Source organism: Hippoglossus hippoglossus, chromosome 8, assembly GCF_009819705.1.
Source record: "Hippoglossus hippoglossus isolate fHipHip1 chromosome 8, fHipHip1.pri, whole genome shotgun sequence".
Lineage (NCBI taxonomy): Eukaryota > Metazoa > Chordata > Actinopteri > Pleuronectiformes > Pleuronectidae > Hippoglossus > Hippoglossus hippoglossus.
This window is the reverse complement of record NC_047158.1, coordinates 3,971,440-3,987,206: the sequence shown is the minus strand read 5'-3', so window position 1 is coordinate 3,987,206 and position 15,767 is coordinate 3,971,440. Positions and strand designations below refer to the sequence as shown.

General features: G+C 41.7%; 1 protein-coding gene across 1 annotated transcript; it reads right to left on the bottom strand.

The window, feature by feature from the left end:
- Positions 1-5,640: 5,640 nt before the first annotated feature.
- Positions 5,641-11,827, bottom strand: aoc2 (amine oxidase copper containing 2). Its single transcript, XM_034594285.1, has 5 exons — positions 10,161-11,827; positions 9,027-9,145; positions 7,703-7,869; positions 6,705-6,837; positions 5,641-6,592 (listed from the first exon to the last, which is right to left on the bottom strand). Exons 1-5 carry the CDS (start codon positions 11,713-11,715, stop codon positions 6,302-6,304), a joined length of 2,265 nt encoding a protein of 754 aa, XP_034450176.1. The 5' UTR covers positions 11,716-11,827; the 3' UTR covers positions 5,641-6,301.
- Between the last annotated feature and the right edge of the window lie 3,940 nt (positions 11,828-15,767).

The following is a 15,767-nucleotide window of genomic DNA, read 5'->3' as shown; positions in this document are numbered from 1 at the left end:
TGGATCAGAGGCTCTTCCAGGAGCCAAAACAGTGAAGCTGCAGGCTCAAGTCTGTTCCATTTAAAAAGAGTCCATGCTCTAAACAGTCCCTGATAAAATGGAGGTAAGTCACACAAATAGATAGAATCACAAATAATTTTTGTTGCTGGTCTCCAGACCACGTCATCATTCCCTGTAAGGTATATCTGTATTTACTGTAGCCTGAAAGCTGCTGCTCTGCTCCCCAGATGCACTAACCCCTGCCCCCCTCTTCTTTTGGCAGGTAGAGTTCACTCTGTGGTACCCAGTGTAAATTGTCCCTGAAGAAATTTACCAAAATGGACTGCACTTTCTGTAGCAGACCAGCGTTGATGCTACGCTGATGATTATCAGGACTCTTCCTCTGTATGACATGTTAGGTAACAGCCACTTCCACTTGGCCAACCTCCCCTCCACCTTCTCCACCTTCTCCACCACTCCCTCCCAGTTCTTCTTTACAGTGTCATGTTCTAATAAATAAAACCCCAGGTACTTTAGGCCTCCCTTCTTCCAGCTTAGCCCTCCTGGCAGCAGAGTTAGCCCTACAGACCAACTCCCAAATGCTAAGGCCTCACGATTTGCCCAGTTCACTTTAGCAGCTGAGATTTTTCTAAAGGTTTCAACAATTTTTTTCTAACCTGGTAACAACTTCTTGGTTTTTAATAAAAACAAAAATATCATCTGCATAAGCAGACAAACTTAAACGAGTGTTAAAACCAGGTAAAAACAGACCAGCAATAAAAGAACGAACATTGTGCAACATTGGTTCAATTGAAAGTGCATAGAGCATCAGCCTTGTCTTATACCCCGAGTCACTTTAAAAGGTTTACACAAACCACCATTCATTTTTAGTACACTCTCAATGTCTTCATATAGAACCTTAATCCTGGCGATAAGTCCGGGGCTGAGGCCGAACCTTTGTAACACTTCCCAAAGTTAACGGTGCTCAACCCGGTCAAATGCCTTTTCCTGGTCCAAAGAAACCAGACCAGCATCAAAACCCAAAGAACCAGAGAGTTCCAAAACATTTTTAAGACTTTAAATTAGTGATAAAAACGTTGCAACTAACTATAATGTGATCAGTAAATCCAACAGGCAATATGCTGCACGTTTTAAAAATGTTAAAAATGCTTTTTAAAACAATAAAACCGGTCTAATCTAGCCAGGGAAATTAAATTTCCTCTAGAGTGAGCCCAAGTGTTCAAACACATCAGTTCTATTATGTCTCATCAGCTCGTACATCAGAAACCTCTTCATCTCTGGCCATGTGTACATATTAAGTGCTGATGTTTAAAAGACCCATGGTTAAAGAGATTAAAATAACATAAAAAAAAAACATAACAGCATCCCGGAGCTGCATTTAAGCGGTGAGACCTTATTTAGCATCACCGTCATCATTATTTATCACTTGTATCATTTTCTGAACAATCGTCTTCAGTCTGTACACTTCCTGGACAGTAAAGCCTCTTCCTGCCTTTGCTGCTCATGTGCAGCCGGGCCGAGTTAGAGAGCTGCTCTTTATCAGAGAAATATTCCTCCACTTTCAATCCTTTCATGTTCTTAGTTTTCTGTGGAAACACTTTTATTTTCCCCACACTGTAGCCTCTTGTGATCCCACGGCTGCCAGCCCCTGGGTCAGACGATTCACTGCCAGCAGCAGAGTCGTCCTACATGCTGGACTCAGACTCTGCCGCTCCTCTCCCTCCTCTCCTCGCTGTCCCTTTCTTCAACTGTGAACTTCCACTGTTACTCCTGGTTTTCCTTTTCAGATGGGGGACTTTTAGCACCTCCTCGTCTCCTTCCATGTCAACATCACTTCCTGTCAACACAACATCTTTTTACAGCTGTTTCACTGCACACTTATCCTTTTGATTTACTGTTTCCTGTGTCCTACCTGTCTCCACCTGTCTCCATCTGTCCTCCAGTACTCACCTGACTGTCCTGTTGTACTTCACCTACCCACCCCTCACTTACCTGCCTGTCCTCCTGTCTTCTATCCCTCACATGACTTACCTGCTGGACACCCACTTGTCTCCCCACTCTCACACCCACACTCAATGACGATTCTCCAATTAACCTAAGCTGTTTGTCTTTGAACACTGGGAGGAAGCTGGAGTACCAGGAGAAACCCCACAGAGACACAGGGAGAACATCAAACCCCTGTAATTGGAATGAGTACACTTTAAATCCTTTAATGAGGATTCATTCTAGGGCAAGACTGGTGCCAGCAGCCGTAGTAATTCCAGCTCCAATAGCGTATCTTTAAGTTGCTGCAGTTAAAAACCACAGAGAAAGTCCATCTCAGTTTGGCCTCACTTTATCTTTGAGGCACAGTTGTGGTTCATATCCTGTCATTGCTTTTAGTTAAGCGACAGAGGAAACTGGAAGCTTGAACAGAAGCACAAACACACAAACACACAAACACACAAAGAATCACTGAACCTCACACGCACTCATATCACATCCGCTGATTCTGTTCCCATGAAGTCCATGGACTGAGAAAAGAGGTCAAGTTATGTCTTTGTCTTTGTCTTTGTGTGTGTGTGTGTGTGTGTGTGTGTGTGTGTGTGTGTGTGTGTGTGTGTGTGTGTGTGTGTGTGTGTGTGTGTGTGTGTGTGTGTGAGAGTGTGTGAGTGAGTGAGTGGAATTTCACTTCACTGGTCTGGTTTCAATTTTCAACTGGTTTCAAAACCATGAGGAAGTGTGTGTGTGTGCGTATGTGTTTGTAGTTTCAGCCTCTTGAAAGTCATTTTGTGGCCTTACATTCTTTCAATGCAACACTGGATTCAACCACTGAACATTAAAAGACAAAATTTAAAAAAAGTACAAATAGTCCTTTATTTAGAGAATATACAACAACACTACAATAACCCAGAAAACAGTAGAAAAACAGACCAAGTGAATAAAACATCAGTCGGTTGTTCAGTAGTCACAGCCTGGAGCCATTTAAGTGCACAGTGTCAGTTTACAATGTATACACTGTAGTTTAGCACTACTACAAATGTCTGTCAATTCAAAGCAGGTTATGAGATCAGTGTAGATATCAAGTGGAGGGGTGTAACACTAACAGCAGCAGCTATGGGCAGTAGGACTACATCTATTTGAAACTTTAACATACAGTGTGTAGGTTTATGGAGGATGTAGATGCAGAAAATCTAATATGATATTCATAATTGTGTTTCCTGTAGTGTATAATAACCTCAAACTAAGAATCATTGTGATTACTTTAAAATGAGCCCTTTATATCTGCATCGAAAGCAAGTCCTCTTCCACAGAGTCCGCCATGTTTCTACAGTAACCCAGAGCGGACAATTCAAACACTGGCTCTACAGGGCCTTTCAAGGTTTCATGTTACCTGAAGGCCACTGTAGGTTCACCAGCATGTCTGGAAGGGTGAGGAGAGTTTTTTTTTATTTGATTGCAAAATGCAATGTCGCCACAACATATCACCAAATCCTGCATTCTGAAGTTTTCATAACCCAAATGCAATTTCTCATGTAAGCTAAGGGTATACATATATTTTTTTCTGAGCTGCCTCCACCTTACTTCTTACATGAAAACCTACAGGAAGTGATTTGTACAGTACCCTTATTGATGTGCAGGCTATCAGGCATACTGGGAAAAATCCTGGTGGGCAGCCGCATGGGTTGGCCAGTGAAGCATAAATCCATTTCGTTCTTACCAGTCAGTGTTTTTTACAACTTGACTTTTAGTTAAGCTAGAAAAAAGATCTTTTGTCCATCTCTCTTGAAGAACGTAACACGTAGCACCTTTGTTTTCTTTGCAGTCAGCAATGACACGTTAGAACTACATGCATGTTTCGTTCATCCTGATTGTAACCAGACAGTCACATTCATTTTTCAAACTAGTCAGAAGACAGATATACCACAAAAGTTATTAAAGGCAGAGCAGATCTATTTCAGAAGCAGTTTTTGTTATAGCCCATCACTTGAAGTCCTTTTTACATCCCAATATAAATGTATATATCAGTAGACTGTAAAAAGTTCATTCATCCTGAATTAAATGATTGGATGGCCAACCTGTCCGTCATCTTTTTGCCTACTCTGCTTGTTCACTCATGGCATGTGACTAGAGTCATTTATGATGATAGGCAGGAAGACACGTTATGGCTCAAACTAGTTTACATTCATAATGATAATATTCGGTGCTTTCTTACCCTTGAATGAGCCATGGGTACACAGGTGGTGATTCTGTCCTCCTCTTCCCAAATCTCTCACTTGAGTTCATGTGTTTTGGATGGAGGTCAGAAGCAAAGGGCTTGGATTTTTCTTTCTTTCAGTTGTAAACTTTAAAATTCTACTTTTGGTTTCGCCAGCAGTGTCATCGTCACCTTTAACAATATTTCTGCATAATCACTCAAAGAGTTTAACTACATGTGCATTTAATGAGAGCTACACAACTCTTCTCCGACTTTGGGCCATGAATTTATCAATCACCTACCCTTTTTTTTGGAAAGGCACTTATTTTAGTTGCAACAGTAAGAGGAAAAGATCTATAAAGATCTCAGGTATTTAAGTACAGCGGTGGAGTCAGAACCTGGTTAGCCTAGCTCAGAATAAAGAAAGGAGGCAGGGGAGTCTGCTTCTGTTCAAACTTCAAATACACCGACAGCACCTTTAAAGCTCACTGAGCAATGGTCGGTTAAAAACAAACATACAGCATAAAGCGGGACATTCCGATTTTGGTGCAATGACTCAATTCAAAACCTGTTTCTTGATGAGGTAAATGGAACTGCACTATTTTCAAGCTCTTACTCCACTGAAGTATAATATGACACATAAGCCATTTTTATACACGGACTATAAACAATGTGCAGACTATGGGGTTTTCCCTTCACATATGAAAAATACAACAGGAGATTTTCATGACACCAGCTTATCACCAAACGCTAGAGAAACTGGAGAATATCTGGAGCCTTCTCATTGCATTCTCTGGATATTGTCCAGAGCTCAGTCCAGGTCTGAAAAATTATATACTGTAATTAACACTTAAGCAAGCCAGCCATAATGAATGTTACACTACGTCCAAGCAGTAAAATGCAAAGAAAAGTTTGGAAACATCATACTTCTTCCGTATTATTATTGCAACTCGCTCCTGGCTGGTCTACCTGCTAGTGCCATCCGACGTCTGCAGCTCATCCAGGATGCAGCAGCTCCACTGGTCTTCAACCTACCTAAGTTCACTCACACTACTTTGCTCCTCTGCTCCCTTCACTGGTTACCAGTGGCTGCCCGCATCCGTTTCAAAACACTAGTACTTGCGTACCGTGCTGCGAACGGATCGGGTCCAGTCTACATCCAGGACATGGTCAAACCTTACACCCACGCCCGTCCACTCCGCTCTGCACCTGCCAATCTGTTTGTTGCTCCCTCACTGAGAGGGACAGCTAGCCACTCAACAAAATCACGACTGTTTGCTGTCCTGGCTCCAAAATGGTGGAACGAGCTCCCCATTGACATCAGGACAGCAGAAAGTCTACAAATCTTCTGCCGCAAACTAAAAACACATCTCTTCCGACTATACCTTGAATACAACATTTTAAGATTAAAAAGAAATATATATAGTAGCACTTATATGGCACTTACATATAGCACTTTGTAGTTTGGCTTTCTTGAACAAAGTTGTACTTTCTTGATTCTTGTACCCTCATGGTTGAATGCACTTATTGTAAGTCGCTTTGGATAAAAGCGTCAGCTAAATGAAATGAAATGTATGAAATGAAAGTGTTGTTGTTAACGTTGTGCCTCCAGTAGAAGTGAACATTAATAATGGGAAAACTGTAGTTTCCAAAACACTGGTAGTGCAGGGCATTGTTGGTTGGTTATTAAAGCACTAACATTTATTTCTGGTTTATTCAATTTTTCTGAAGTTTTATGTTTATCCCCATCCTTGATGGGCGTATTTATTAAGTTTGGACAGAGCCAGGCTTGCTGTTTCCTCCTGCTTCCAGTCTTCATGCTAAGCTAGGCTAACCACCTCCCGATTCTAGGTCTGACATACAGGTATGAGTGTGGTATCAATATTCTCACACCCAGAAAAAAGCTCATTAACATATTCTCCAAAATAATGAAACATTCCTTTGCTCAATTACTTGTCTACAGTGCAGCTTTAAAACACATGCAGCACAAATAATGAACCATTCCAATTTGCCTCTATAATCATGTTCAAACTGGCACATACGTCTTTATGCATAGATTACTAAATCAGCCCATCTCTGAAATCCCCAAGTCTGGGAAGCTATTACCTAGCAGTGGTCAATAAATCAGACCCAATCCTCAAACTTCATGACTCCATCAAAGCCATGGTAAGTGAAGGGCTCTAGCACGGGGCTGCAGGGCTCTTGAGCAAGGCAGGCCATCCTGTTGGTGTCACAGCTAGTCTCGCTGCCGGGGCCAAAGTACACTCCATCAGGAGAGTTTATGGATGGATCCTCATCAAAGTAGTTGTGGGGCCGCAGCAGGACCCCACCCCCATTACCCACAGTTACCGTATTGGGGATGTCCTCTGAATGTGGTATATGGAGGAAACCGGCGGTCACCCAGGCAACCAGGTCCTGCGGACACATACACATCACACAAATTCCTTTAGCTATGTTGTCTGATTTGAGGTTTACAATTTTTTGTATTATGTTATTAGTTTTACTTATAGATTCCATATAAATACACCTCATTTTCAATGCTTTCGTTGTCTTCAATGTACTTGCTGAAGTCAACGGCTGGAGTCCAGACGTTGTTTTGATTGTACAGACTGCTGCTGGTCTGCTCTGAGTCCTTATGCTTTGTAATGGCAACCTTATACCTGGAGACAGACAGAGGAGGTGCAGATAGAGTGGTCACTACAGGACAACAGCAAACTGAATTTCCTTACATTGCACTAATGGCGTCAGCATTATCTGACCTTACTGAGAATGCATGGGATGCAACTAAAGCATAAAACAGCAAACGTGTTTACTGGTGACGTTTGGTGTGTTTACTGCTTTTTCACTGCTTTTGTGATAAAACTATAGGATATGTATTCAATTACAGCCCAGAGTAGAATATGAATCTGTTGATCCTGATTAATAATGTTGTCTATAAAATGTCAAAAAAAACTGTCCAATAATATCCCATAATCCAATCTGTTTAATCACAAACATAAGCCCCAATCTGAATTCAAAAAAGTTATTTTAGAAATTTTGTGGATTTTACTGGTATTGCTGCTTGAGTTTCTTTCAAGAGATTGTTGTTAGTTTTTATCTGTAGCATAAGAGAAGAGTAATCCGGGAGTCCGTGTTTTAACGGACACGCCTGGAGCAAAGCTGGAAGCAGAATAAACAGAAGAAGTTTCAAACATACAGTCGTTATATCCAATTCTCACGAATATCTTCCAAAGTGCTTCGTGCTTTGAACAAATGTCCACATTGAAACACAGGCACACCCTCTGTTTCCAAGCCTTCCCTCTCCACAGGGGGGCTCATCCTATAATTGTTACTTCCCAGACCAAGTACTGACTGTGATCTTTCAATAGCATAGTTAATACAGCAAATTGAGGCTGCTGGGTTTCATATGTCATAGCCCCATGGGTATCTTGAATCTGACTTAACTTTTAATCATGGGACAATGACATGTTTTCAGTCATGAACATTTAAGGATGAGAGGGTTACTCTGCAGCTGTCCAGTCTCACCTGGCCCAGGACATGGCCCTCTCCTCAGCCTGGCTCTCTGGAAGGGGGTCACCTGCAAAGCTGTACACCTGCAGCCTGTAGGAACGCTGGTGACCCCAGCGGTTCAACTTGTCACTGGCGATATGGAGGTAGCGAGGAGTCTTGGTGTTGTAACGCAGGGCTGCCTCCTGTGGAAGGGTCACAGTGGACATTATTCCCATGGTCACAATTTAAGAGTTGCTTTGTTTGCTGCCACAAAAACAGAACATAAGAAAGTAATAAAACCAATAAAGTAATAAGTGATAAAGAATAACCATCTGCCCATAAAACTACAGTGACATTAATATGTACTCACTTGGCAGACGCTTTTATACTGATGTGTGAAGTAATCGGTCCAATTGCTCTTAATATAAAAGTACTGCGTGGACACTCATGCATAATGTTGTGTGATTGAAGCACTGACACTGAAAGAGGAGTGCGTGAATGGAAGGATGAGGAAGAAACAAGTGTTCAGTGATCACAAGGGTTTCCTATCCCATGATGATGACCATTCTGCTGATATAGATTCTATAGATCTGTGATCTTGGGTCTTTGTGCTGAACTGAGTCCAGTATTACACACATTTGTTTGCTTCCACCAACTAATATTTGTCTGATGTCAGTGTCAGTGTATGTGGCAACACTTTTTCTCATTGTATTCTTTTTTTTTTTTTACATCCGTCTTGTGTTAGAAACATCATCAATGAATCATGCAGAGGACATTCTGGGCTCATTAAGACTTTCTCTGGAGTTTTTACTAAGGGGCCTGGCAGGAGAAACTCTAGAGAAACTCTGGAGCCTATCACTCTGAGCATTTCAGGAGAATATCTTGAGTTCAGTGCTGAAAGCAGCTCTAGTCATTTTTTAATGTGGCAAACATTGAAATATTGAAAGGAGGCACAACTATGAAACCATACATACACTCAGTTGGTAGTTTAATATGAATAGCTAGGAACACCTTGCTGACATTATTGCAGTTTAATACAGCAATTCTCCTTCATGAAGGTCATGATGTAAAGTTTGTGTAGCGTTTCGAGAAATGAATGTTTGAGTATGAAGATTATAATGTGTACAACTGATGCATGAAATACTTATATAACTTTAGCTAACTTTTACAATCCCTGGATAATAAAGCATACATTCAGTGATTTTTATGTTTGTTTTTAAAGGTCAAATAACACATCTCCCCCCCCCCCAGTCCAGGGATGAATTTCTTAATAGACCTTTGTTACAGAGTGTTACTCACGACTCCTGCTCTTTAAAACCCAAGTTAAAAACAAAGGAAGTGAATAAAGATAAAGGCAAACCTTCTCTGTGTTGAGTTGATTCTCCACCAGCTGAGGGACCATAGCATAGTGATCAGGCATCCATGGCAGAGACACGTTAACAAACTCCATGTCTTTCGTCTGGAATACATTCTTCACTCCTGCAGAGGAACAATGCAAAAATGTTTGTAATAACATTGCATTCAGTTGTTTGGTTTGGATTCTCTTTTAGCATCATGTGACGGGTTAATTTCTTTTAAATTCTGTTCCCTTTTTAAATTAATCTAAAGCTGTACTGATCAATATTTTTCTGTCTACAAATACTGACTATGTATATTGATCCACCCAAAAATAATTATTGCCAACTCGGACGTTCTCCTCATCCCCAGCTCTATGGAGCATTTCAAAGCCACTTTGTTTTAGGCTTTGCAGTCTGCATATAATACACTGATCAAATCTGTTCCTGCATCAGTTTCACCTCAAAAGACAAGGTCTGGGATTTAAAATGGTTAATCCCAGGTTGGAAATCAAACGGATTGCTTGCCCTTTATCAAATCTATTTAGCGCATAGGTTATAACATCAGCTTCTGATAACAGACAAAGGGGCATCTAGTTTTTACTCTATAGGAGCAGGAGAGCTTTTGAGGTGAGTGGCTGTCAAAAAGAGAAGCTGCTACATACAAGGATCCCACTAAATTACCATTACATAAGAAGGCCCCTTGGTAAGCCACCTTGAACTCATGACCTTAATGATTCTATCATCCTGGCTACGGCCGAACCCTGGTCAAGGCGTCCCGTGGCCACGATGGACATATCAATCTTTTCATTTTTCTAAACCAAACGTTATGGTAAAATAATATCAGCCTTTTCTCTTTGACCAGCTTTATACTGTTTATACCTCCCTGTACCGATAAGCAGGTTTTAATGTGGTGCTGCATAAGATGGCTCTAAGCATAACCAAACTATAGCTTTTAAATGTCCAATAAGAAGGCTGGAGTTAATTTATTTCATATATTATGTCAATTGTAATCATGCAAAACACAATATCATGTGAAAATGATCTAGCACTGATAATAGATTTAAGTATTGGCAGCACCAAGGTGAAGGGGTCCCTCAAATCCAATTCTACTAGGGGCCCCATAAAGGCTTGGGCCGGCCCTGGATACTGCCTCTCACCCAACAAATCCAAGTCCACTTTGAAGTTGATGAAGTGGGTGTGGATGTTTCCCAGGACATTTTCCGCCACCTGGTGCCCGTGTCTCAGACTGCCGTTCACCAGGTAAGAGGAGGAGATGTAGCCAGTGGCGTGCACCTTGGCCTCCACTGCTCCGGTCTGGTAGAAGATGAAATCCCACATGTAGTCGTAGTTTCCTATAGCTGTGATCGTTCTGATCACTAAGGCGCTGTTCACCATCCCTCCATAACTGTTGTGGAAAAAGTCCGCGAAGTGCCTCCGCAGGGGCTGACCCATGTTGTGCTCAAAGATGCAGATCGAATTCCTGAATCTGACGGGGACTGGGACATCGATGTAGCGATATGTGTCAACGTAGGTGGCGGCGTAGGGACAATCCACGCCACGGACCAGTTCGTGCGCAAAGCGCCCTATACCGATGCTTGAATCAAAAAACTTGGTGATGATCATCCCCGGTGTTACGGAGCCATACACCGACATGGCCTCTTGCACGCTCAGCTCGTAGGCTATCCTCTCACCCTTGAACCGAACATCAAACACCCTCATGCCCGTGAGAGAGCTCATCCCGAAGGCGAAGCTCCAGTCCAGGTACAGGACCTGGTTGTGGTTCACACTGAAGCGCTTCCCCTCCATGTAAAACTGCTGCGGGGCCACTTGCAGGGGCTTGGTCCTGGGTTTCAGAGAGCCATAATCAAGGGACTTCTTGTATACTATCTTCTCGACGGAGCCACTGTCATATTTCTTTTGAAGATCTCCCACAGTGTCAAAGTATTGACCGTTATAAAGCAGCCGCTCGACCTTCCAGTCGGACGCGTTGACGCTCTTGTGGTTGACCAGCACCTCGAAGCCCACCGGGTGGATGTACATGCTGCTAACATCCCTGTGGAAGGCGATCCAGGTCTGTCTGTCCCCGGACCGGACTCCGCGGGGCATCTGCTCAAACGCGTTCAGCTTCTTGCCCTCAGCGTTGAAACTCTCTTTCAGGAGCTTCTCCAGCTGGGAAAAAACTTCGACCTCCAACAACCGGAAAAGCAAAGCGTATTCACCGACAGTGACCGTGCGCGCATTGATGGGCAGCTCCGTCTTGTACCTCTCTGTGGTGACATCTCTGTGGGCTGTGGGGTTAGGAAGAGGCCCCACAAGGTACTCCTTGATGTAGCCCTGGGCCCCGTGGAACACGACCACCGTCGCCCCCCTCACTGGCTTGGGACCATTGCCGTCTAAGTAAGCCAGCGCGTCAGCTTTCTTTGGCAAGGAGAGGTCTATTAAGAACAAGAAATTTTCAGATGGTTTGGTGAGTTGGTTGGTGGATATGTCCAAGTCTTTCTGATGGAGCATGTACTGCTGGACCTGCGAGTACTCCTCCTGGGTGAGGTCCGCGAACACAAGGCTGTGGTCGTCGTGCTTGCCCCGCAGCGGGTGGACGCGCTGAGCGGAACATTTGGGTGCCCTGCTCGAGGGATTGCCAATCAGAACGATGTTAAGGACGATGGAGACGAACACAAGGAAGACGAGCGCCCATTTCACTACAGAGTTCATTTTCCACTCTACGTTTACGCACGGGCTCAGGGAGACAGAGCGCGCGCAGAGAAGTGTGTTCTTGGTAACGGCGAGCAGTCCGACGAGTTTACAGAAGAGAGGCGCGACCCTCAACATCTCCCCCCCCCCCCCCCCCCCCCCACCCCCGAGCACAGATTCCATAATCCCTGACCCTCCCTCTTCCTTGGAGGAGCGAACAGTTATGTGACTGCTGATTCATCCAACCTCAGCTCGGCCACACAGCCAACAGGACTGTTTTACGCACGCTACTTAATCGTTTGATAATGATAGCGACAATGTGATTGAAACAGAAAAGAAACTCTATAAATATGAACATGATCACACATGGAAAAATGCTTCATGCGCTTCGAGGTACACGTTACCATCTAACCAGACCCACAAGCAGGAGCCGTCTCCTTTTTCATGTTTCTACTTGAATGGAGAGTTGATGTTTCCAAATCACACAAAACAGGTGATGGGAACAAAGTTTGCAAAAATTGCAATTTATTGTGAATCATGTTTTCTTAGTGTTATGCTGATAATGTTTCCTCTGACCAAACTTTGATGAGTTCATTAAAAGAATGAACTCTTTAGCTTTAGACAGTCATACTAATAAATAATAATAATAACTTTAGTTATACAGCACCTTTCAGAACAGCCGTTGAGTGCTTCACAAAGAGGACAAAAAAACAAGAACACTAAACAAAAAAGACAAGGAGCAAATCAATACAATGTCATTTCCATATAATGCCTGGAAGTTTGTTTAAGGACTTCCAACCCTTCAGTCCATAAGAAACTGCCTCAATGGCAGATTTCCCAGCATGCACTATTTCACACTGATGTGTATTTTGAATAAAATATTCTGGATGGAAACTTGCTGTGCATCTTTAGTGCGTGTTACGTTGTTTCTTGTCATGTTGTGAAAACAACAGTTACTACAGCGAAGACTATTATCAGATTCTTACCCCTTTGCTCTTACAGCCAAAACATTTGTTTTGAGTGTATGTCATTCATGTCATTCAGGTGGACACAAAATCTTTTATTTATAATAGTTTTGTGCCTGAATGTTTCAGGATGTTAATTGTAATTGTAATTTTGAAAGCAGTATCAGACTTTAAAAATCCCAACAGTCTTCGTTATGAGTAAGTTCATACTCCTCTTATCTCCCTCTAATATTACACAGAACATTCCCCCTGTGTCATCATTGTAAAAAAAAAAAAAACATTTACAAGTTGCTATAGAAACTGAAATCATCAGCATTGTGAAAATAGAAATTGAGCCAACAATTCAATTCAGTCTTTTGCTTCAACAAAAATTCAAAGAAATTCTCATGGCTTCAGTTGACTAAATGTCTCTTTACTCATCCTGTCAAATGTAGTTATCTAGAATCAGGGTTATATTCACATACCAACATGCATTGCAAATCCCCCAGAAATTCAACTTTTCCCCCATATGAAAATAGCTACATGGTCTTCTTAAACTTGCACACCATGACAGGTCTGCACCTCAGACACATTCTGTTAGACTTGGAGTAAAATAACAAAATTACATTTACTGTAATAAATTTGAGTTGTGGAGATTTGGAATAAATCAACAGATGTAAATATTCTAAGCTGGACAAACTTGAAGAACTTAAGTTAAACTGGTAGACTCTTTTTTCCCCATTTCTTGTCTTGAGAATATGTTTTTATTTATCTTCCATTGGTTTTTCATTTGTTTTGATTTGTGTAGGACTCAAATATGACAGACATTACAGATTAGTAAATCAATTAATCAGTAAACTGCCAGGTTATGGTGAAAATAATGGGCCTACTCTACAACAGCTAAATAACACAGCCTGAACCAAAGAGCAACACGAAACATCCCTCCAAGTAACTTTTACTCAACTTTTGTGTCAGGCATTTTAGACTTCATAGAGTGCCAAGGTCAGCCAGCAGAATATGAATTATTTACCAAAGCACAATAATAACTCCCTTTGGAAACTATTTCAGAGAGCAAAATAGATTTTGTACACCAGCCTCTGCCTCTGCCCCTGCTTTAGGACAAACAACAACCTATAGCAAAAACTAATGCTAATACTGCATTAAATCACAGCCCTGTAATTAATCCTACATTTATGAGCATTATAAGCATTGTATGGGGGGGTTCGGGGTTAGTTGCACAATAACACAAAAATCGAATTAAGAATTTAATGAACAAACTCCCAAGATTGAACAGTGTGGGGCCAGACTGCACTTGGAAGGCTGGGATGGAGTAATGCAAAAAGGTTGGAATATATATATATATATATATATATATATATATATATATATATATCACTGAACCTGGATGCAAAGACTACAGGACCAACAATGGATGGGACCCCTGTTGTTGTTTCTTCCAGGTCCCATCAGGGACGGCAGGGCTAATTGGCTTGCTCTTGACCCGCCGTGCTTCCTGCCAGCCTGGTGGGAATTGTTTGTCCCAGATTAGGCACGCATTCAGCATTCTCTCCTGTGTTTGAAACCTGACCCTTTGCATGTGTTTTTGACAGCCACATATTTTTCAGACGTTTCTACAACATTTTAATCCAAGACAACAGCCACAGGCTTCAGATGGACTATGGCATGTTTGGATAAAGAGAGTGTTCCAATGTGAGGAAACTTTAACCTGCAATGAGCAATAATTCGTTTTGATAGGGTTAGGGTTACTTGAATATATTATGTCTTTACATATGCTTGGGGGGTGGCTTACATATCATCACCCTTTTCCATGATACAGTGCAACGATGCAATGATGGACTTAAGGCGTATATGGATGACACAAAATGAAGCCAAAATAGTTTTCTAGTTTTCGTTTACAGTTATTTTCATGTTCTGGGGCTTTATTTGTACCTGTTTCGTATGCACAGAACAGAGTTGGAGCTTCCAAGGCAGTACTTCAGATCTATTATCCATCTGTCACTGGGGTCAGTGATGTAGGTCCCAGGTATGACCCTCTAAACAAAAGGGGACATGAACTTACAGAAAATGTTGCTAACACCTCACTGCAGAACTTATTGAATATTTTCCTACTCATATAGCACAATGTTAATTCATTTGACCATAGTCGCTGTAAAACACAAATATATGTAATTCCACAAATACTTCCTGTATGCAGTTTCATGTTTTAAAATGTAAGAACGGGTCTAAATGAAATAATATTAAACAGTGAATTATTTACCAATTTTATGTGAAATGTAAAAGAAGTAAACCTGGAGCTCAGAGGTTTCAATTCAAGTAAGTAAGAACAGGGACCTTATTTAAAACTGTTGCGTACGCACAAAATGGGGTCCGCCAGATGAGTAAGCTGCTTCCCACGCCAAAGTTGAGAATGCACACACATACATGCAAACTTTGACCCATTCGTATTTCATGTTGATTCACATGAACAGAAGTACATGTGTTGATATCGTGTCAGCAACCATATTATGGAACACATTCCCACCAAGACCACGTGAACAGCACAGCACTACAGTCTTACGTTTGATTTTGGCGAACTTTGTTGCAAAGAAATTGAAGGAAACAAAAGCCACTGACATATGTTTAATTCTCAATTTATTGCTGCTCTCTACAATTTGAACTCTATAGCAGGGGAAGGTTTTCCTCCATGTTTAGAACAGAGCCCCTCCCCTATGCGTTGTAATAACCTAAGTGCTTTTTCAGGATGAGGAAAACCCATTGCTCTCCCGCTCTCACAGGAACATTCAAAATAACACACAGATAAAAGAAATCAAATAAAAAAGGGAAAGAGATTAAAACAAATGAATAGGATAAAATCTTTAAAAAATTTGAAAATAAATTAAAGGAGTAAAGTGACTAAAAGCTACTTCTCCTTGTTTAGACTTTGTACCCCCAGCAGACCACTCCCCAGGGATCTCAGAGGTCTCGTAGGGTTGTATTGCACTAGTAAATGATAAATGGTTTGTATTTATATAGTGCTTTTCTATTCTTGGTGACCTCTCTAAGTGCATTACAGTACAGTTTGCCACTTACCCATTCACACACACATTCATACAGTGCATCTATGGGCAG

Excerpts from the sequence above, each read along its gene's own strand:
- aoc2 (XM_034594285.1), bottom strand. The coding sequence starts at position 11,715 with ATGAACTCTGTAGTGAAATGGGCGCTCGTCTTCCTTGTGTTCGTCTCC. Across the intron at positions 7,870-9,026 it reads ATCAACTCAACACAGAGAAG|GAGGCAGCCCTGCGTTACAA; the intron begins GTTTGCCTTTAT and ends ACCCTTCCACAG. Across the intron at positions 6,838-7,702 it reads AGGGCCATGTCCTGGGCCAG|GTATAAGGTTGCCATTACAA; the intron begins GTGAGACTGGAC and ends GTCTGTCTCCAG.